We start from the raw sequence: 22,791 nt of genomic DNA, 5'->3' as shown, positions 1-22,791 counted from the left end.
ATTCATATTCAGGCACCATCTCTGTAATACCAGCACCATCCGTGTAATACCAGCACCATCCCTGGAGCTGCATTGTGCTTGACATAGAATGAATGGTAAATAAAAAAATTCAGAAGATTCGTTTGAGTGAAGATTTGTTGTCTAAATTAATTTTGAAGTTGCATTGAAAACATAAGTTAATTTTCTTTTAAATCCTTCCTTTTTGGAAAATGAAAATATCAAATCTAAAACGTAAGCCTCTCCACAGAAACTGGACTACAATTTATGAATAAAGATGAATATTCATCTGAATTGATCTACGTTGCCTAAATTCTAGTTCCTCATTTTCTCGGCGGCCTTTCCTCTCAAATCAAGAAAATAAGGTGTTAAAAGTTCTACAATCATTGATTACGATTTTTAAAATAGCTTGAGAGATTTCTCTACTCTTCAAAAAGGCATGTGTTGTTGTTTTCAGTTAGGAATTTGGAATGGTGTTAAACCGGCACCAGAAAAGAGTATTTTCTAAGGGACCTTTATGCGGAGCCTGAACTATGTAATTCATATTTTCCTCCTCGTCTGCTGGCTTGTGACCCAAACTGGTGGTGTCAGACAACCTTTAACTTTTGAAAGAAATCTGAATCATGAAAAGGTTCTTTGCTATTATTCTTTTTGTTGACTTTGACTACTTCTTACCTATTTGTGAGAATACAGATTGCTCTTTGACTGTTCAGTTTAAGCATTACCATTAGACAATGCTTTACAGCCCAAAACTGCATTAGAAAGGTCACAATTCTAATGTGCTCAATTTTCAGTTATGAAGTCCCTATCATAGGTTTAATTAAACATGTATATCTTAACAACTCAATAAAAACGTATTTTTTAAAGTCTCTAGTAAAAAGTTAAAAAAAAACTTTTTAGATATCTACTTACTGATTTTTCTTCTACCATTTGCTTTTGAGGGGATCAAAATGTAGCTTAGTAGTAAAAGAAACTGCTTTTTTACAACGACCCCTAGCAAAACCTTAGAACACTTTACCTACTCCGTGTAGTACATCTCCCATTGTCAATGTTGAATCTGGCCAGTATTGTATTAATACTATTGGTGTGAGCAGAAGTTTTTTCATGTTTATAAGATAGACGTAAGGACTCATATCAGTTTTAAGCTGCACAAACTTCAAAGTAGGCTAATTTGGTTGCATCAGCAGTTTGTGCATGAACCTGGTGAACTATTCTGTTCTGGTTATCTTATATAGAAGGCATCCCAGCGCTCAGTCAGTCAACATACAGCACTTAAAGCCATGGCTCTACGGTAGGTAGCTCTGCTGGTTAAGGCCCTACGAAAGGAAAGTTCATTAGACTACTGGTGAACGGCAAGAGAAAGGGTGTTCCAGAGTTTGGGGGACTGATGAGGAAAAGAGCGACCACCCCATCGGGATCTGTCAAAACTTAGGAATTTGTGACATATGAGCAGAGCAAGATTTCTGTAACCTTCCAGGAATGTAAGCAGTGGCCAGTGATCTTGGTAGGACAGGACATCGCTTAAAGAGCGATCTGTATAGAATACATAAAGCCTTTAATTGAACCAGTTTCTCAACAGGGAGCCAGTGAAGATCTAAGAGCGGTTTAAGACACTTGATGCCTGGGGAGATTCATCAGGAGCCGTGCAGTGGCATTGTGAATAGTTTGTAACCTTTTTGTCACATAACAAGGTGACCCCAGGTACAAAACATTGTCATAGCCTAGGCGAGAAATGACCAAGCCCTGGACAGTTAGTCTTCTAGCTAGGAAAGAGAGTAGGTTTAATTCCTTCCTTAGCAATCTCAAGGCACCAAAACTGTTGGTCGCCAGTTTTGTTTTGCTTGGTGGTCCATGATGAGGCTAAAGTCTAGCCACATCCCAAGGCTGTTTATCACCCCTTTAGGACTGGGGAGTCCCTCCAGGCAATCAGAGACAATAGTTGGACCTTTCCTAATAAAGCCATTGCCTAAAAGCATGACCTCCGTCTTGTCTTCATTGAGCTTTAGTTTACAGTTCATCATCCAGCTGGCAACCTCATGAAGGCAAGGAATCACATTATGGTGTTTAGAGCTGGTGTTGGGCTGTCATTGGTGTATTAAACCAATGATAATCCAAAGGGCAGACAACTTCGGCCAGAGGAAGTAGATAAAGATTGAAAAGTGTGGGTCTCAAAGAGGACCCCTGTGGCACCCCGCGGTTCATAGGAAAACTGTACCTTTAACGATCTGTTCCTCACAAAAGAAGAGAGCCATTTCAAGGCATCCTCTGAATAAGCGTGGCATGATCTATTGCCTCAAAGGCCGCACTCAGATCTAACAAGATAAGGGCGGCTGACCCTCCTTTGTCCAATAAGGCTCTCAGTTCCTCAACCACAGCCAGCAAAGCTGTTTCTGTACTGTGCTGTGGCCTGAGCCACATTTGAGTGGGGTGGAGGATATTGTTGAACTCAAGTAAAGTGGAAAGATGCATATCAACATGCTACTCCAGGAGCCTCGGAAAGCCTGGCAACAAAGAAAAAGGCCTAAAATTGCTTAGTCAAAGAGGTTCCAGCCCGGACCTTTTTAGAAGGGGCCTAACCACAGCATGCTTTGAAGTCGGAGCAATGCTGTCAAACCATTGCAGCAGGATATAAAACGGGGCAGGTGCCAAAGGGAAACCTGATTTCACTTCCTTTACAAGGTCCACAAGAAGGTTCACGCTAAAGTCTGTAAAAGTTGAAAGATTTCCCTTAGTCTGCGATGAAGAAACTTCACAGCTTGAGGATACTTTGGTAGCTGTGCCATCGGGAAAGAAAGAATAAATATCCTGTATCTTTTTATGAAAATATAGAGTCAGAGTGTTGCTACGCTCAGCTTAGGCTTCTAGTGCAGAACCTACAGACTTGGACTCTGTAATATCGATAAGGATCTGAAAGATCTCCTTGGGGGAATTGGCAGATTGTTCAATTTTGGTTGAATAGTAGGCAGATTGAGATGCTTTGATCTCCATGTTGTAGGGCCTAATGGCACTTTTATACTTTGCTTTGCTTTCTTCATCATAAGTCCTCCTCCAGCTTATTTCTATTAGTTTCAGGTCTTTTTTTCAAGGCGAGTAAGTTGGGTTAAACCAAGAGGATGTCTTCTCCAGCTGAGGGACCTTCATCCATCTAGCAGGTAAGACTGTATCCAGTGAATATACGATCTAGTCATTGAATCTACATGCTGAGGAGCTGACATTGTCTGTCAAGTCAGGTCTTGTCTGTAGGACCACTGACCAATTGTCTAGGTTTAATTTGGACCAGTGACATTTTCAGCGCCTAATCTGAGTTGTAGCAATAGGAGCAGAGGGAACAGATAAAGTTAATTGAATCAAAAAGTGATCAGACCATGAAAAAAGTGATAGGTCTCAGTGCCTGAAGATTGGTGACATTACTGAACACTAGATCAATGGTGTGGCCCTTTTCATGGGTTGGCTCCTTTACCAACTGCAGCAATTGTAGGGATATAAAATCATGTGACCGGTTCCTGGCAACAGCATTGTCAGCATTGTCTGAGTCATCCAGGGGCAAGTTAAAGTCAGCAAGTATGGTGAAGCTTGCCTTGTTCACAGCGAATCCTGCGACTACGTTAGGGAGGGACTGCAGGAATTGAGCATAACGGCCTGGTGGTCTATACAATAGGCCCCCAGAGAAACTAAAAGTAGAACTAAGTGTGAAATTAAAAAGGAGGCTTTCACAGTTCTCTGTATGAAGTGGAGCAAACATTCCTTTTAGTTTTTTTTATAGATAGTAGCCATCCAACCCCCTCCTTTACATTCCCGGTCATGCCGAGCAATAGAATAGCCAGGCAGCAAGCCTTGGACCACATTATGCTGGCCATTGTGGAATTGGACCAGGTGTCTTGAGCTTTTTATTGGCGGCAACTAGAGCTAGAATGATTTACGTTTTTGGTACAGTACCTGTGAGATTTGGAATTATTAAATGGGGGGTGAAGGGCTGTAGTGCAAGGTATGAACTTGCACAAAGTTAGTAAACCAGTTAGTAGAGGTAATTAGGAAAACCCGTTCTCTAATGGATACTTCTAACAACAGATCTCTCACCCTTTAAATATTCCCAGGTACCAGAATGTACCGGGAAACCTTTTAATTGTACCCCTGCCAGGCAGAAGGTGCAGTTGTGTGGCTCTGCACCAACGCCATTCCGCTTCAGCAGAGACGTGTGGTGCCGCATATAAGTGCCACCTATGTCTGCTGATGTCCGTTCCTTTTTTCCGTGCCACCAGATGCGGATGTGAATCAGGAGCTAGTCCTAGTCTCTGATCAAGACAATTCTATCAAATTTATAATAGAAATTATTCCAGGGTGTAAGGCAAATGTCACCCCCTAAAACTATAAGGTTTAAACATTGTAGGAACTATCACAAGAAAATGTCTCTGATCGATCCCCATATGTATGTCTTGGGGTTGAAACACGACTCAAAGGCCTGCGGTGACTGCACCCCGATGAACCCGAAGGCCGTACAGGACTGTGAAGCAACACTTTTAGTCATAGAACATAGAAATACTCCTCATTGGCTGAGGGAAAGGTTCCATTCCCATGGCAGATTATCATCGAAATCATTGGGTAAGTAAAAAAAAAAAACCACAAGAAGTCCAAGCTCTACTCTGCCCATTCACGTGACACTCAAACGCCCGAGAAGGCACATGGACATAAATGTGCCTCTTGGTCTACTTCCTGAAGTTGAACTCCTTTGGAACCTATTCTGCCTCTTGTCCTGGGCAACCCAAATTTCTAGGTCCATCTGTGACACAGCAGCAGATTGAGGACTATTTACAAAGCCATGCTTCATCTCCACTGGCAGGTCCATCCTTGGCACTAGCTGGAACTGACAAATCCACTGCAGGCTCTGAATCGCAACTTCGATCCTGGCCCTACACCATGTGCATCGACATCAATGTCGACACTGTAGGAGGAAACCCAACTAATTGTGCTGTACGAGCCCGAGCAGAACTAGTCTCGACCTCAAGCGAGGCCATGCCCCCCGAATCTTCAGCTTTTGGCAAGCAATCAAACACAGAGGATTGTGATTCCTTTGTTGTGGTAATGTGGAGGGCAGAAGAGGTTCTTGACCTCCAACCACAAAGTTGAAATAAAATGTTCTCACTGAGGTCCAACATCTTTGGCAGACACACACACAGTCCTTTCGGCCTTTTAATGAACCCCTGCCTGATACCCTGCTTGGGGCATTGGCAGAGCCAGGCTCCGGCCCTCCAGTTAAAAGTATATAGCTCAGTCTGCAGTCCTGCTCCGGGTCACCCAGCTTTCCTGACACAACATCCACTGCTGGAGAGTCTGATGGTAAAGGCATCCAACAGCAAGATAAAACGCAAAGCTTGCCCATCACTCCACTGGCCCATGAATCCTCAAAACCTTTCATAAGCGCATGTTCTAATCCACTAGCCTTGCTGTCCACGCGATAGCCTTGCTGTCAATGGCAGCAGCTTGCTTAGCTGCTACTGCCACACAATTTGGTACACTGCTGTCATCCAAGATAGCCACAATGAGACAACATTTTTCATAACATGTGGACTGGACACTAAGGACTGCCTAGGCCAAGCAATAGGCACCAATGTGCCACTCAGTCAAGATGCCTGTATGAGGTCTGTGGGCTTCTCCCGTGATGTCTAAACTTCTCTTATGGACATGTCCTTTGATGGAGCTCGCCTTTTCAGCGAAAAAGCAGGTTCAGCTTTCAAGCGATTTAAAGATAGCAGGGGCCCGGCTCGCTCTTTAGGCCAATCTGCTGCAACACAACAATTCCACCAACAGTTTTGTTTCCTTTGTGGCTATGGTAGGGGTTACCAATATGGTCCGCACCATCCTATGCAACCTGTTAAGCAAACTCCACGATCCTTTCATGGCTGATGCGTATTTCACAATGACAGCATGGACAGCAGCGGCAGCAAGCAGGCTAGTCCAATGCCCCTCTGGCTGCCGCAAACACCAAACCTCTTTAGTTTGTCCTTCCAGAGACCCTGCCAGAGGCAGAATCCAGCATTTTCTTACAGGGTGGCAAGCGTTCCTGCGAATAGTCCTTTGGGGCTAAGCACTGCCATTTTCTTGTACTCCTCCATACCTTTTTACCACCGTCAATTCAGCTGACAAAGGACCATCTGTCTTACAGCAGGCAGAACAGGCCTTTCTGGCCCTAAGGAGCCATAGAGAGTGTCCCAGGTTCAGAAATAGGTCTAGGTATCCTGATATTTTCTGGTGTTGAAGGAGGATGGAGGTCTCCGACCTATTGTATGCTTTCGCCCTTTCAATGCCTTCCTCTGACAAGGCAAATTCAAGATACTTACTCTGACCCAAGACTTGTTTGCTCTCAACCCCTGAGACTGGATGGTAACCTTGGACCTGCAAGACGCTTATTTCCACATCCTCACCGTGCAGATCCACAGGTGGTTCATGGCGAAATAGGAGAATTTTCAGTTTCCAGTGCTTCCCTTTGGCCTTACCAGTGAGTGCCCCTCGGTGTTAACGAAAGTGATGGCGGTGGTCACAGTATATCATCAGGGATCAAGGGTCACAGTCTTCCCCTACTTCGACGACATGCTGCTGAAGGCAGCAGGTTTGCCCCAGGCATTTGTGACCCACGTCAAGACTATGGCAAAACCACACGTGACTCCTACACAGTCACTCCTGTTCATTAGAGCTATTCTGGACATGGTTTAGTTTTGTGCCTTCCCCTAGCAGCGGAGATTCCTGGACTTTCGGACTATGACCTCTTTGTTTAAGCCTCTGTCCTGGATGTCAGTGAGGATAAATCTGAGGCTACTGGCAACTTGCATCCTGCTGGCGAAGCATGCAGATAGCATTTTCGAACCCTGCATTGGGGTCTGAAGTCCTAGTGGACACAGCACCAGGGTAATCTGTCCAATCATGTCCAGATTTCAGAGAAGACTGCAAGAGGCCTGTAGTGGTGACTGGTGAACAGTGGTTCAGTAAGTTACAGTACCCTCTAATAAGGCGTGGGATCTCAACAGAGCCCTGGCTCCACATCAAGCTACTGGAGTTGCAGGCCATCCGTTTGGCTTTGAAAGGCGTCCTGCCATCCTTCAAAGGGACTGAGCAAGTTATGGCAGACAGGGAACCCGATGTTGTACCACCTGAAGTTATCACTGTGTTCTCCGAACAAGTTGCCCACCTCCCACGGATAGCTGCTCATTGGTCATACATTAGAGACATTTAATCAAAAGCAAGAGGCAGCACAAAATAACATGTATACACAGGTATGAGTCTAACGTTGAGGGACTCGTTTGCTGACAGAACTCTGTGCCTAACACAGCTTGGACGACTGACTTCAAGACTTTGAATCTTCAAACTCAGTCTTATTATAGGACATTTATTTTTCAAGCTTAGATGCACAGAAAGTCATTTCTTACAAGTGTACTCCGGACAGTTGGCTGTGCTTTGTGATGTTGCTTGCCCAGTTTGGCTTACAATACTTGTTATACAAAGCTGCTATTAGAAAGCCTTTGTTGAGGTGAAACAAGTTGGCTGCACTTGTGCTTTCAGAGGAAGAACCCAAATAAAAGACAAACGCATACAAAAAGGACCTATTAGTCTTGTCTTTACCCCTTCACTGCGGGGTGTTTTCACCCCGCTGTGCGGGGGGAGGGGGGCCGCGCGCGGCGCCACCTTGCTTGTAACGAGCTCAGCTCGTCGTGAGGCACAGTGGTGCTGCACTCATGACGAGCTGAGCTCGTCACAGCCACACCCGTTTTTAGAACGTTCAGCACAGCGGGGAAATTATCCCCGCGTGCAAACTTTCCAAAGCCCGTGACGAGCTCAGCTCGTCATGAGTGCAGCTCCACTGTGCCTCATGACGAGCTGAGCTCGTCACAAGCAGTCAAGGGGTTAAAGATACTTGTAGAAAGTATCTGTGTGTACATGTTATTTTTTGTTGCCTGTCACTTTTGTTTAAAAATCCTTCAAAGGGAGGCTTGTACAGGTGCTCATGAATAACACCCCCGCCATTTGGTACTGCAACAAGCAGGGCGTAGTGGATTTGTGAACTCTGTGTCAAGATGTCTTTGGAAGTGGCTACATAACCAGGGGATTTTCCTGGTGGTGCACCACCTGCCGCGCTCTTTACATACCAAATTGGACTAACCTAGTTGCCAGTGCTTAGCGGATCACAAATGCAGCTACACACGAAGATGGTGCTGGGTATCTTTTGCAAATGGGGAGAACCTTGGCTCAATGGCAGCATATTTGCATGTTTGAGTTGCCAAGATGGCAGTCTCTCAGACACGTGTTTCACCTGAAGTGGAGCTTGGGACTCCTGTATGTCTTCCTGCCTATGGGAAAAGTTTGTGGCTTGGTGAGGTACTCAGCAGATTGACCCACTTTCGGCCAGGCTAATCGAGATCTTATTTACTCCCTTTGAACTGCTGCACAGCTGTCCATTGCAGCTTCTCACACTAAAGACCGTCTTCCTTATCACCATGACATCGGCTCAGCATGTGAGTAAGCTATAAGCCCTTTCTGTCAACCCGCCGTATACAACAATCTTTCTGGAAAAGCTGGTGTTGAGGGCTTCAGCAGCTTTTCTTTCAAAGGTGGGCACTCCTTTTCATGTTCGCCAAAATATCACCCTCCTGACATTCTTCATTCCACCTCGCCTCTCTAAGGAGGAACAGAGCCTTCTTCGGCTGGATCCTAAAAAAGCCCTCAGCTTTTACATTGATTGTACTAAGGATCATCGTGTGAACAATGAGCTCTTTGTTGGATTTTCTGGAGCAAAGAAGGGCAAGGCAATGCCAAAAGGAACAGATCTTGCTGGATTGTTCTTTGCATCAAAATCTTCTACACACTACCTAAGAAGTAGCCCCCAGAAGGTTTACGGGCTCATTCCACCAGAGATATGAAAAATGAAAGGGAAAAAGTAAGACTAAAACAACAAAAGCCAATTGTTGGTGTTCAGAGATATGATAACATTTAAATGGCAAAAAACAATAAAGCACTAATTTAATTCAGTGGGTGGAATGGCCAGATCCATAACATATTACCAACCCAAGCACAATGGAGCAATGGCCAGAAACAGCCTAATGTTTCATCTCGGTCAACCGTTTTACCATCTGAGATGAAAGTAAATATGGAAGTAAGAACGTTCACCTGATCAAAACAGGGTACTGTTGTAATATTTCCTCTAACACTGATCAGATAATTTTAGAGTCTCACTGAAGCCTCAAGTTTTTATTCCAAAAGCCAAAAGTACAAACTTGAAAAACTTTGGTTCTGAGATGACTTCCCCTCTAGGATTGCATTACAGCTTCATCCACTGTTGGGTTTTACTTTTTGACTAAAAGGGATCCATGAGAACCAACATCCTCAGCAAGGTGAGGTAGACAGGTAGAGTTGGGTAGGGCTCCATTGGGGCATATAGCTTCTGTGTGTGTGGTCCAGCAGAAGCTTCATTTCTCAGAGCAAAATAATGATGAGTGACGTACACCTTGAAATCTTGTACACCATGGTTATACCTCCCAAGTATTCACTTTTGGATGCAAACATTTTTTTTTCTTGCTCACTTCCCAAGCCTCCCTATAGCTCCTATAGCTAAAGAGAGCTACTACAATTCCTGGACAAATACAGCAGTAGAAGGTAGGCTGAACCACTCACTAGCCAGGACCCCAAACTAGGTATCTACAATTCTGGTTTTGTATTGAAAAATGCCCTTCCTGTTGTTTGTTCTCAGCCTGCCCGGATCTGGCCATAAAAAAGCACTTCCATTTCTTGGGTAAAAAGGAAACTGAATAAATAGCCAACATATGGCTATTTGTATGGGTTTTTTGTGAAGTTGTATCAAAAACAATTTACCACAGTTTTTACATGTTTTATTTTTTTATTTTATTTTTATTTTATGGTGTCAACCTACTTGGCAGTTTGTGATGGAAACAGCTGTGAAACCTATGGGTGATCCAGGAAACCAACAGCAGTAGACAAAAATCAGAATTTAACAAGGGGTTATTTGTGCAGTTCCCTGAACGATTTCTCAATGAAACAAATCTTTGCAATCTAATAATTATGAAAATAAGTCGAAATAATAGCAATTGGTGACAGCATCTTCATCTTTAATTTATTTTCTCAAAGGCCTATGACTAATGCAATATACCATTAAGATCGCCGGACCCTTCTGGTCACAAAAAATTGTAAGGCTTGTAGGTTTTTCTGTGTATTTCTGATATGTGCACAAGATCTTGAGTTTCAGAACCATGGTTATTTGTACATCTCTGAATTTAGAGTTACCCATACTATCATGTGAATCAGAGGTCATTTTGCAAAACGTGTTCTTCCTTGCATGCTGACTCACATTTGGATGAAGGAGTTTTGCGGCCCCTGCAGCAACATTAGGACACAAAAAACAGTTAGTCTCCTGGGTCATGACCAGAGGAGAACTTACCATCTGTTGTTTAAAGTACTCCTAGCTGGACCCATATGCTCTTCAACTGGAGTCCAAGACCCTCTTGTTGTTTTTATAAATTGCATTTTCTGTGCCGAAAAAGTTAAAAGAAATGCTCAGACATGTTTGTTTTATTTATTTTTTATTTTAAACCAATATGTTTCTGGCTATGTATTTTGACATTTTTCACCCGGAAAATGTAATAATAAAAACTATATAAAAAGAGTTACATTTTTTTTCATTAAAACCTTATGAAACATTTTTATAGTAGTCGATATTAATAAATATTGCATTGTGTGAATTATTGAAATATACATTTGATTAAAAATATTGGTGATTTTTGGAGAAAGATGATAGATCTGGTATATATATATTGATAAGCTCACCCCTTGATTAAGCCGATAGGCTCACTTTTAATATTTTAATGTTGGACAAGGCCGTGTGTTAGCTTTAATTATTGTAATAAAATATGACTTCATTTTGCAATACAATGAAAAAAACCAAAGCTTAAAATGATGATACAGTTATGTGAAAAGTTTAGTGACATCGTAACATTGGAAACTTAAAAAAATTATTAGAATATAGGAAACAGTATGTACTGCTCTTCAGCACTACTAGGTAACCTTGGAATTGTGAAGAACCATAGAGGACAGGAGTTTAAGATTAGGTGGAAAGCAGTATAAAATGATGGTAAAGAAAAAAGAACTAAACTGACTCAATCTCTTCTTTTTTCAGATTCTACATCAGCTTGTGCCTTCTCATGAACTGATGTTGGAGTTGAATACACTGCTTCAGGAATCCGGTATGCTTTAGTACATTTACCCTCTTTTGAAGAGAGCAAGTGTTTACCCTTTTTACCAGTTTACAATTGAATCGGGTGAGTTTTTAATTAGGCCTTGCGTGAGTGAATGGTTCTTCTCTCCTCCTCAAGTTAGAGTGATGAGATGAGCAACCCTCAAAGCTGGACTATGGTCAATTGCCATGTTGACTTTTGGCAGTATAAAGTTACAGTTCAACAAATTGGGCAGATCCACAGTTGTCTCGAAGGCAAGGTCCACGACTATTGTGCTCAAGATGTGGAAAGATATGAATGACCGTGCTGGGTGCTTCGTTTTTCACGGCGGTATGCATTAATGAGTTCCAATGCAAATCTACAAAATGTTGCGCTTCTTTCTTTTTGGTTCTATTTTCACTTAATTCTTTCAAAAAAATCATACCTCCGGTTCTACTGGTTAGAATTTTGTAGGTTTGGTCTTGTTTTATTTATTAAATTGTACTCTATTTTTCTAAATTGGTGGGGGATCCTTTGTGTGTGCTCGTTTTCACTTTATTTCTGTTTGAAATGTTGCACAAATGCTTTACATATTTACTCTAAGACTCAGTGTTCTTCAATCTGTGGGGCGCGCCCCCCTGGGGGGGCGCGACACCTTCCCAGGGGGGGCGCCACTCCACTTCAATCTGACCTTTGTGCCCTGTCTTCTTGAAGCACTCCGGTATGTGGAAGGGGGAGGGAGGGGAGATCCATGGGGCAGGAGGTGCCCGTTCTTTTGTTATGTTTACTCTCCCAGGAGGGGGTTAATCACAGAGTTGACAGCTTCAGCGGGGCACACTTTTGGTTTTAGCAGAGGAGACCCCCTCGCCTCCCACTGCACAAGAAGCATGTCAGCTCTGTGAATTAACCCCCTCCTGGGAGAGTTAGCTCTTCCCAGAACGGAGACAACGTTTCCAGGGACATAATGCTCCGTTTGCTACCTCTTGTATTTGTTTGCTCATGATTGGCACTTTTGCCTCATGTAATTTAGCGTTTGCTTTTGTAAATTGTTCACTTGTAATGTTCTCATGTATCAGTTCTGTTCCTATTGTGAAGCGCTCTGACCCCTTCGGGTAAAGTCTGCGCTATATAAAAACGCATAAATAAATAAATAAAGGGGTTGGGTGGGGGGGACTGAAAGAGGCAGCTCTATTCTACAGAGTCTTGCCCTCATGACCTTGAATCCTTTTTAAACACAATGTTGTAAATATCGTTTTTCAATCATTAATTTTTAATGTGTTAAAGTCTATTACATACATTTTGCAGACAAAATGTGTTTATGCGTAATGCGACGTCCATATAAAAAGTTTATTTTAGATCAATACATGACCTCACATATGAGAAATAGAGGTGGTGACACATTATTTACAGTAATAGTAGCGAACTGCTGTTGTGTTACATACTGAAAACACACATCACTGTCCCTGAATATCCGATGTACACACATTTAGTATTTGACCAAAGAAGGCATGAAAGAGCTGAGACTGGATCATAAAATCAAAGCTGGTCCCAACAGGGGCCCCAAAAATACATTTGGCCCACAGGCCCCAAAATCCTTAAAACGTCTCTGAAAGTTTATTTTAAAATTACACAGACAGGCACACAAAATGCCAGCCAGCCATGTGTTTAAACAGCTTTCAAATTGCTAAATATGATTATAAATAAGAAGTATGTATTCATTTGTAATGTTAACGAGCTCCCGGTCCCCCTTCTTTTTGTTGATTCATTTGTAATGTGCCTTTTCTATCTTTGTTCCCTTTTATTATCAGTCATGGATCATTCATTTTTTTTTTTTTTTTGCAAGACGTTTATTAGTAATCAACAGAGCAGTACATATAGCTTGGCCTACAACCCTTGGGGCCAGCCGCAACATTACGATGTATTTTAAGAATAAAGAGGTGCAAGAGATAGGTATACATTCCCATAGCTATGACCACGGAATATAAGTCATTAATGGTATCTTTCATAGTACGGGTGCTCATATTTCAATTGTGCATGTAAAGGACGTCTTATTTTATTAGTTTATAAGGAAACAATTTAACTCTGTGAACTGAACGGTTCTCATCGGTGTGTCCCACATTGTTGGCCGTGTCGTCAAATAACATTTCAGTGTCTACTGTACTGAAACCCAGAAAGGTCACGGATAGACCTCGGCTGCGTGTCAGTAGAATAAAGGTATCTGATACACTTGTGCGGTCTATCCTCGCCGCGAGTCACTCCATCCATTAAGGACGGCAGGGCCCCACGGATTATCAATGCATTGTGTGATGCGTCATATGGATAACTGTTATAGCCTGACTATAAATTGGGGAGACATGACCCGCGTCAGTCCTCGTGGCCGGTCGGGTGTCTGAGTGTGCCTCCGGAATGAGGTGCGTGAGGAAAAAGGGGGCTATGTATGGGAGACAAGAATCCAAAACAGTTAAACGGGGGGGGGTTATGTGGCAGGGGGGGTGGGAGGGAGAGTGTACTTAAGGGAGCGATGCCGTGAAAGGGGGCCAGGAAGATATTGTAACATGACTTGCACTGATGTGTCTCCGTGTGGGTGGCTGTCCGGACCTCCGGTCAGCGTGTCGGACGTGTGGTATGGTCATTTGTCAGTTGTCAGGGCGGCTAGGGAGGAGGCAGTCCCCACCAGTCTGTAAGCACCACATCCCCAGCGCTCCGAGTGTGTGAGTGTCGTGAGGGGGAAGCACTATCTGTGTCCTTGGCGTCTCCACATCCGTCCCGTCCGCGTCCCCTCGCGTGTGGCGGTCCCTATACGAATCCTCTGGTCGCGCCCTCTTTCTGGAGGGATCTCAATATATCATCCCAGAGTTGTGCGATTGGGAAATCAGTCATGGATCATTCATGCAGCTCTAGAAATCAATTAAAAGTTCTTTCTATTTATATTTGCTGTTCAAAGTATGCACAGACAAGTGCTGTAAATACAGCTTTAGGTGACTGCTTATTTGTATACCATCAGTGACATCAAAATAATGAGCTGGCAGCCGTAATCATAAGACTGGAAGTTTGTTGAGGGATCAGCACATTATTTATTTCCTCCACCCTGATTCCTGGTTACTGCCATAATATCAATAGTTAAACACATTTGAAACCCTACGCTGCCGTCAATAATATGCTGAGTTACTTCAAGTGTCTGGGAATGCACCCTGCATTCAGACCACTCACTCCTCATTCTCGCCCTTCACTTTCACTCTCACCCAGCACTCACACTGACCCCGATGCACTCACGCCATTCACCCACTTACCCTCCACTCACAGCGATCACAATGCACTCACACTGATCACTATGCACTCACACCATTCACCCGCTCACCCTGCACTCACACTGATCACCATGTTCTCACACCATTCACCCACTTACCCTCCACTCACAGTGATCACTCTGCACTCACAATGCACTTGCCCTTTTCACCCTGTATCTCAGCCTGCAGTCACACAAGCACACTACTCAACCTGCACTCATGACACTTCACTCACCTGACCCCCTCACTGTTCAATCTGCAATCTCGCTCCAGTAAGCCCACCACTAACCATACATTCATTCGGCCCACTCTGCACTAACATGCGACCCCAATTTTATCTTGGAAAGTGGTGTATTGAGCTGTGTAATAAGCCTCTGTCATTTCACCACACCCACCTACTCACAAACCTGCAGTTTACTAAGCACTCTTATTGTATTGAATGTTATTCGCTTAATATGCCCGGAATGTGCGCGTGGTGGTCGAGTCCAGAAATTTCTGTCAGGTGGTGGGGGGGCCCAACATCTAAAAAAAAATCAGCTGGGGGGGCTCAACCTACAAAAGTTTGAAGACCTCTGCTCTAAGTTGAGCTTGACTGCTCTGTGCCAAGGTACCAGAGGGTTGAACACAGGTTCATTTAGGGTTGGCTTGTGCATCATCCGGACAAAGATTGTGTTTGCTACTTGACCAGGGCTCACACCCCAGTCAACCAACAATTTAATTTCTCACAGAAAGGGTACCCACATATACCATACATTTAACTTCGGATCAATAACCAGTGTTGTAAATTGGGGAGTCGTTGATTTACAGGGACATATTGCTGCTTACCTAATGAAAGGTTGAAAGAAGAGGACAGCTATAGGTGATTAATTTGGGAGCTGACCTCTGATCAGTTACAAACATATCTGTGTACAGCTCCACACTCATCTTTGTACAGCTGTAGCAGATCTGTGGCAAATGGCTATGGATGTTTACCAACTTATTAAAATGTAAATTCAAGCTCAGTCGTTTAATAATATAAATGATTTGCATGAAATACATGTTTCCAGAGGTGCTTCTGTCCACAAGATACCAGGGGCAAGGATGGAAAGTAGCCTGCTTATGTGGCTAGGTTCATGTGAATGCAAGCTATGACCAGGGCATCATGCACTGGTACTAATTTGCTGTGAAAATGGCACTTATGAATTCTAGACAGATCAGAATGACACAACCAACACATATTTAGCAGAGGTGAGACTTTTGGTACTGCAGTTCAGGGTCATAGACTGGATGAATCACAGCAATCTTAAATGTAACTCTGAATGGTCCGTCGGCATAAACGCCCGACGCTGGTGCTGGAAACCAGGGTTCGAGCCTCAAGGTCGCGTCCACATCCTGTGATTCTGGGCAAATCACTTAATCTCACCGTGCCTGAATGTGTAATGTAAATACGGTGCTCATGTAAAGCGCTCCAATACCTTCGGGTCGAGTTCGCGCTATATAAAGTATGCAACAAAAAAAAATAGACTGAAATTCTGCTCTTCTGATGTTTCCAAGATAACTGGATCAGTAATTGGTGGCCTCTGGTCTGTTCTAACCCCCAAAGTCTTCCACTAAAGTCAGGAATCTGGGAGTGAAGTTAGACAATCTTTCATTTCTCCCACAGATCCTTTCAGTCATCAGAACCTGTTATGCATTACTCCATTCCCTTAAGAAATTCTTAAATCTTCTTCCTTTAGAAACTCACAAAACAGTGTTCCACACCTTGGTCAATGCAAGGCTAGACTACGCAAATATAATTTCTATTGGTTAACTGGAGTATTTAGGCAACCACACTTCAGACTATTCAGAATTCTGCTGTCCGATTAGTTCTAAAGACCCCTTTGTTTATCAGTATTGCACCATCTTAAACTACTTTTCTGTCCAAAAAAGGACAATTTTTTGTGCTTTGCCACTGGCTGACCGAGCTACCTATAATTGTGGGCCCAAAATTAATTTGATCGTCTTCAGCATTACATTCTAGCTTGAACCTTGATATTTTCTGATGTTCTTGCTCAAATCCCCAGCTGTAAACATTCCATGAGGGGATGGTGCTCCTTCACCATCTTGGCAGCCAAAGCCATGAACCATGTTACGCTGACACTCTGTCTTACATGCAATGAGTTGCACTTCAGAAACCATTTAGTGAGGTTGGTCTCTACCTAGTATCCTGGTTTTCACTGCTGGCTCCCTTGTTTTATTTTTAATGCTGGGGCACTCCGTTTTGGAGTAGCTGTTTTTCTCTACAAATCCCTTCATTTATTCACTCATTCATTCTGGAAATTAATGTTTTAATTGGCCAGTCTATCCCTCTCACAGTTGGTCAATGACAGCTGTTTACTATGGAGATATCCCCATACTTTATTGGACATTTTTAGCAAAATATTGCTGCAGTCTCGGAGGAATTTGGGCAACCAGGCCAAACCCATCCAGGATGGTTAGGATGCAGCAAAATACATAATCCATTCTGGGCTGGACACAACTGATTGCTTGGGCAGAGCATTTGACACTTAAGAGGGCAGCTTCACTGATGAATATACCATTAGTTGGTTTCACCTATTTGGCGGGAAAGCCCATTCTACTCTGCACCACAGTTCCATCAGCAGTACTCCAAAGGTTTGGCATATCGGCCACGCTAGGGCCTTCGCCCTGCAAAAGGTACCTCAGTCCCTGTGGGGGGCAAGGATCAGGCAAACAACATCCATGCCACCAGGGGCAGTGTGCTTCCCAGTCCCCCACCCTGTGGCATAAACCTCCAAGCCGCTTTTGTTTGCCATCAGTGGCACACAACCACCCTGTGGGAGGCAGGACCAGATATTTCCTCCAAGGTTGGCAAAATGTAACGTTCAACCACTCACCCCCAGTCACAGATCTGGGTTTATTCCATCATTCTTTTGCTGTCTATGCCCCCCGAAACCGGCCCCAGGATGCTTGTTTCCGGTCCAGGGTGGACCTGGCCTGGCAGTTCAGGCTGGACTGTACCCTTGAAGAGCAGGGTCAAGACTGATTTGCATGTGGCTGGGTCCAAACTGAGCTGGCATGGTGGGCAAAAGAACGATGGATTGAACCCAGATCCGTGACTGGGGGTGAGTGGTTGAAAAGTTTCAGCACTCTGTCGATCATCTTGTTGTGTTTGGAGTATCAGGGCATTTCTCTGGTCCTAGACCACCTGACAGGATCTTTGAATGTCCAGGCAGATGAATTCAGTTGGCGGCACCTATCCGATCACAAATGGCAGTTGCATCCTGAGGTGGCACAGAGCATCTTTAAACAATGGGGAGTAACTTGGTTAGATTTTTTTGCCACTGTTGAAAACACATTGTTAAAAATTTTGCATGATGGAATTTCCAAGAGGGCTCTTTCTTGGAGACACATTATTTATAAAGTATGCATTCCTGACTCTGCTTTTCCTGTCCCGAGTTCTAAAGATCATCAGGAACGACGTGACCCAGGTCATCCTAATGGCTATGGATTGGGCAAGAAGAGTATGGTACTTTGAATTTCTGGGCAGGAGCATCTGTCCTCCAATGAGACTACCGCTTCTGGAAGACCTCCTGGTGGTGCAACAGAGCAGAGCCCCACTCACATACCTGTGTAATCTGTACTTTCATGCTTTAAGTTTTAGCGGCAGCATTTAACTGTGTTTGATCTTTCTTCCAAAGTTGTGGATGTCATCATTACTGCCAGGCGTCCCTCTACAAAGTATGTTTACTCTAAGCACTGGGACAGTTTTGTGGCCCAATATGGTACCTCTAATATGGACCTGTTACACGGCAAACTGTACAATGTTTTGTGTGTTTTGTCTCTGGCCCAGCAATGACTTGCTATGGGCACTGTTGCAAGTAATTTGTCTGCCCTTTCAGACTATTTGCCTTTGCGGGACCAGCCATCCTTGTTCATATTACATGTTCTGATGAGGTTTATAAAAGGTTTCATACATTTTTACTCTCAAACTCTTTGTGATGCCACAGTAGGATTTCAGTTTGATCTGCACTTTACCCGTGCTCTCCCTTTGAACCAATGCACAGCTGTCCATTACATCTCTTGACTCAATTAAATTAAAAAAACTTTATTCGGTTTGTATTAAACCATAAAAGTGTACTCGCGTAAAAACGGATTACATTACTCACAAATAGTATCAAATCAGATTAAAAAAAGCAAAGCTGATAGCACTTAACATACACCATGGGACCACTGTTACTCACATCTAAAAACACATAAAATAAGTTTTTAAAAAGGTAATACAGTTTCTCAAAACCATTGTTGGGTCGTCACTATATCGGTACAACAATGCTTTTGTGTGTATTAAAATGCATTGATAATATAAAGTGACTCTCTTGACTCTAAATGACTGTAGTCCTAGCTACGATAACTTCAGCTCATCTTGTGAGTGAACTTCAAGCTCTCTATTTATCAGCCGTCTTACACCACCTTGTTACTAGATAAAGTAGTGTGGAGGACCAATGCAGTCTTTTTCCCAAAGGTTGTGACTTCTTTTCAAGTTGGCAAGCCATTATTCTCCCAATGTTCTTTGCTCCGCCTCACCCATTGAAAGAGGAGGCGATACTCCATCTAATGGACCCCAAGAGAACCTTTAACTTTCACATTGATTGCACCAAAGACCATCGGGTGGATGATCAGCATTTTTGTGATGTTCTATGGGGCAAAGTAAGGCATAGCAGCGCAGGAAAGGACTCTGTCAACATTGATAGCTCTTTGCATTATTATCTTCTACACATTAGCTATGAAGGAGCCTTCAGAAGGACTGAGGGTCTATTCCACCAGGGCCAAAGCTGCTATCACTGCTTTGGCACACAGGGTACCTGTTTTTGATGATATCGGTCAGACGGCTATATGAGCATCAGTGCACATGTTCGTGAATCCCTACTGCCGTGACGATCCGGTCTGAAGGGAATTTTGCCTGTTTAGTCCTGCAGGACTTTTTGACCTGAGCCTATTCCACTGATCCACCATCATGGGAGAAACCGCGTTGGTATCTATTTTACAGGTTAGCAATTTACCATTATAAGTATCCATCAGAAGAACACTTTAATTACCTTCAATAAATTTCTTTCTAGTGAACACTGTATCTAACCACAGATTTCTCACTGCTATCCTGCCTCCCTGTTCCGGGCAATATTCTGGTTTTCACACCAAAAAAGGTCAGAAACTAGAGATCTGTACACTGGTACGTCTGAGTATAGTTGAGCTTCTCGTCCAAGGGAGCAAATGGAGTCGAGAAAGAAACTACCAGTTATACACAAGGGTGGCGCTTGAATGAGGCTCCACCATTCCTTCTGGGGCAGAAAGAAGTCCGCATGGATCCGTACAGTGCCACTTATTGGCTCCAGGGAGCAATGCTTTTTAAATCTTCCAGATCTAGTTTGGCACCTAGGGATGTTCTAAAGGTGATCAATCTGTGGTTAGAGTACTCACCAGAAAGAGCGATGCCGAAAGTGAGTAACTTACACACTAATCGGATAAAGCGCTAGAAAGATTTCACTAATTCCTATGTTTTTTCTGTTTAAGTCTACACAAGCTGTTTTGCATAGCTTATAATGTCCATACACTTTGCAATTGGTTGTTGTCATTCAAGTCAATTCAACGATACTTTATTCCGTTAATCAAAACCATAACAGCTTTCACATTAATAAAATACAATATCAGAGACAGTATAAAATACATTCAATAAAAAGGTTAAATGCATTAATGAATTTACGTTAAAAGCTCTTTCAGCACATAAGACGTCTCTTCCTACATCTGAGGGCTCCGATCAAGAATCTAGCAACATTAAAGCTATTAAAGGGGCTCGACAGCATATGAAGGTAAATGAGGGCGGTCTTACTTGGAAAAAACCTTTTCCTCTTAGCAAGGGTAGTATATCTCGATGTCACAGAGATCAAAAATGATGACAGAAAATCACAAATGTGCGTCATTCAAATGTCGATGTACTCACATTCAGCTGCTTTGGTTGATTTTACCAGTCTTTCGTGGTAAATGGAGTTTCCCCAGACAAACGTTGCTCGAGTTCTTCAAATGATTGCTTTCATTGCAGTACATGGACAGGGAAGCCTTCATTCCTATTGATATGTGGTAGGACCTGAATAGGCCAAACCATGCTAAACTTTACTGTCTGTCCAGGAGATTTAAAGAGGTGATTCTGCTGGCCATCCATACCTTGGGAAACATGGTGCATTCAGGGCCAGGAGGGAATGCTCTCCTCTGCTGGCCTGCACCCTGCTTCCCCAGGGTAGATCTCCACAAAGGGCAGGGTATTTTCTAAAGCAGATCAAGACACCGATCCTCCCATTCTTAGAATCGGACATGTCAATAAACAGAAGTTTGCACATAGATGATGGTTAAGAACTGGGCTCAGGCATCACAAAACCGTATCCAACTAGAAGTGTTTGCAGTTGATCCCCAACTTCAGTTTTCGGACCAACTCATACATTATCCCTATGTTCTTAAGTTTATCTGCAGCTATGAAATGCTATGCTGCCTCAAGTTAAATGGGGTATCTTTCCTCTCCTGAAGTATTAGTACCGGTTAGTTGTGCTGAAATCACTTTGGATCATTTTGACTCCATTGTTTGCAGTCCTCAGTGTTATTTATGTTACTGAGATTATTGAAGGATCCCCAGTAAACGTCCTGTTAGAAATGGGGGTCTCTAGTTGGCAATGGTTTGCACCTTTGTCCAAGTAGGGACACTTCTTCCTAGTCAGTGTAAGGGGGATAGACTTCTAAAGTAAACCCTGCTCACCCCCTTGGTAGCTTGGCACAAGCAGGCAGGCTTATCTCAGTGGCAGTGTGTAAAGCATTTGTGAACACATACTGTAATACAGTGAAAACACGACAAATGGACACAACACCAGTTTAGAAAAATAAGGAATCTTTATCTAAACCAAACTAGACCAAAATGACTAAAATCCACAATACCGTAATAAAAATATGACTTTCAAAAGGTAGCAACGGTTCTGTTCAAAGCAAATTGCAGATGCAACACTTTTCACACAAAGAACCTTGGATACGTCATGCACACAAACAAGCTGTCGCAGGGAAGGTGATGTGTTAGTTCCTTACGCCCAGGAAAGGTGATGCTGTGGTTCCTTACTCCAGGATAGGTGATGCTTCCTGCTTTACTGCCATGCAGGGGTGGTGATGCATCAGTTCCTTACTGAAGGGGAGGTGATGCGTCGGTATCTTACTGCAGCCCCCGGCGTTCTTGCAGGCGAGGTGCCCAGATGCAATGCGTTAGGATCGGGGATACGTTGGTTCTCGATGCAGCGATGACTTCATCGGTCTCTCCCGCTGCGCTCCAACGATGCATTGGTTCTGGCAGCCGCACAGCAGGGCCCGCATTGGAACCGGTACGGTGATCTTGGACTTCGGAGATCGGTGCACAGGATTCATCGTGCGGCGAATTCTAGAGACACGGGCAGGCGCAGGATCGGTTTCTTTGGCGATGCGTCGGAAACCAGTGCAGATGTGTCGCGCTTCTCGTAGTTGTTATGCTTTTCCAGCTCCCAGTGGCAACACAACCTCCAGTCGGCCCACTACAGCAACAGGCACCTCATGGCAAGTCTGAACTCCCAGCAAGTAAGTTCAGGGGAGCTGGTGGTGGAGTCTTTTTTTATCCCTGAGACTTCAAAACAGGGGGCAAGCTTGGATACCTACCTCAAGCAGGAGACCCAGCACACAGCTAAGTCTTTATTCTCTCCTTGTCAGAAACAGCCACTGCTGGCTAACCCCAGACATCACACAGCAAAGGAGCAGTACTTATCCTTCAGTTTTCCCAGATCGTCTCATTGGCTTGAATTCCAGAAGTAATCCTAAGTTCAGAGATCTGGATCCCACTCTTTATAGCACAAATCCCTTTGATCTCTGGTGGCAGAGAAGTTCTTTGCCCAGCCAAAACCAGTTCTGGCCTCTCCGGTGCAGCTTCCTGGAAGGAGGTGGAGACAGCATTGTCCAAGGCAGACCAGGCCCATTTAGGTGTGAAAGAAATATCCTCCCCCTACTCTGAATGCAGCCCAGGTCTATTCAGCCCAGCCCTCACTCGCCCTGAAAAGGCATGACACACCTAACCCCCCTCCTAAGTGACTGCCTGAACCAAATGCACATCTTCAGCCCCTGTCACTCCAAAGTCAGACAGTCAGTACACAAACCTAGCGGAGGCACACTGGATGGCTTAGCAAGAAAATACCTACTTTCTAAAAGTGGTATTTTCAAACCCAGAATGTAAAAATCATCCATACTAAAAGATGCATTTTTAGATTCTGAGT

General features: G+C 43.7%; 1 protein-coding gene across 2 annotated transcripts in view; it reads left to right on the top strand.

Annotated features, from left to right (window-relative positions):
* LOC144761934 (TATA box-binding protein-associated factor RNA polymerase I subunit A-like) overlaps nt 1-22,791 on the top strand; it is a 508,362-nt gene that overhangs the window by 309,827 nt on the left and 175,744 nt on the right. For both annotated transcript variants that reach the window (XM_078647125.1, XM_078647126.1), the window contains exon 8: nt 11,171-11,237. In XM_078647125.1, the coding sequence (XP_078503251.1) occupies nt 11,171-11,237 (67 nt within the window). The remainder of the gene's footprint in view (nt 1-11,170; nt 11,238-22,791) is intronic.

Source organism: Lissotriton helveticus, chromosome 6, assembly GCF_964261635.1.
Source record: "Lissotriton helveticus chromosome 6, aLisHel1.1, whole genome shotgun sequence".
Taxonomy (NCBI): Eukaryota; Metazoa; Chordata; class Amphibia; order Caudata; family Salamandridae; genus Lissotriton; species Lissotriton helveticus.
The sequence above is the reverse complement of the archived record's forward strand: the minus strand, read 5'-3'. Positions and strand labels throughout refer to the sequence as shown.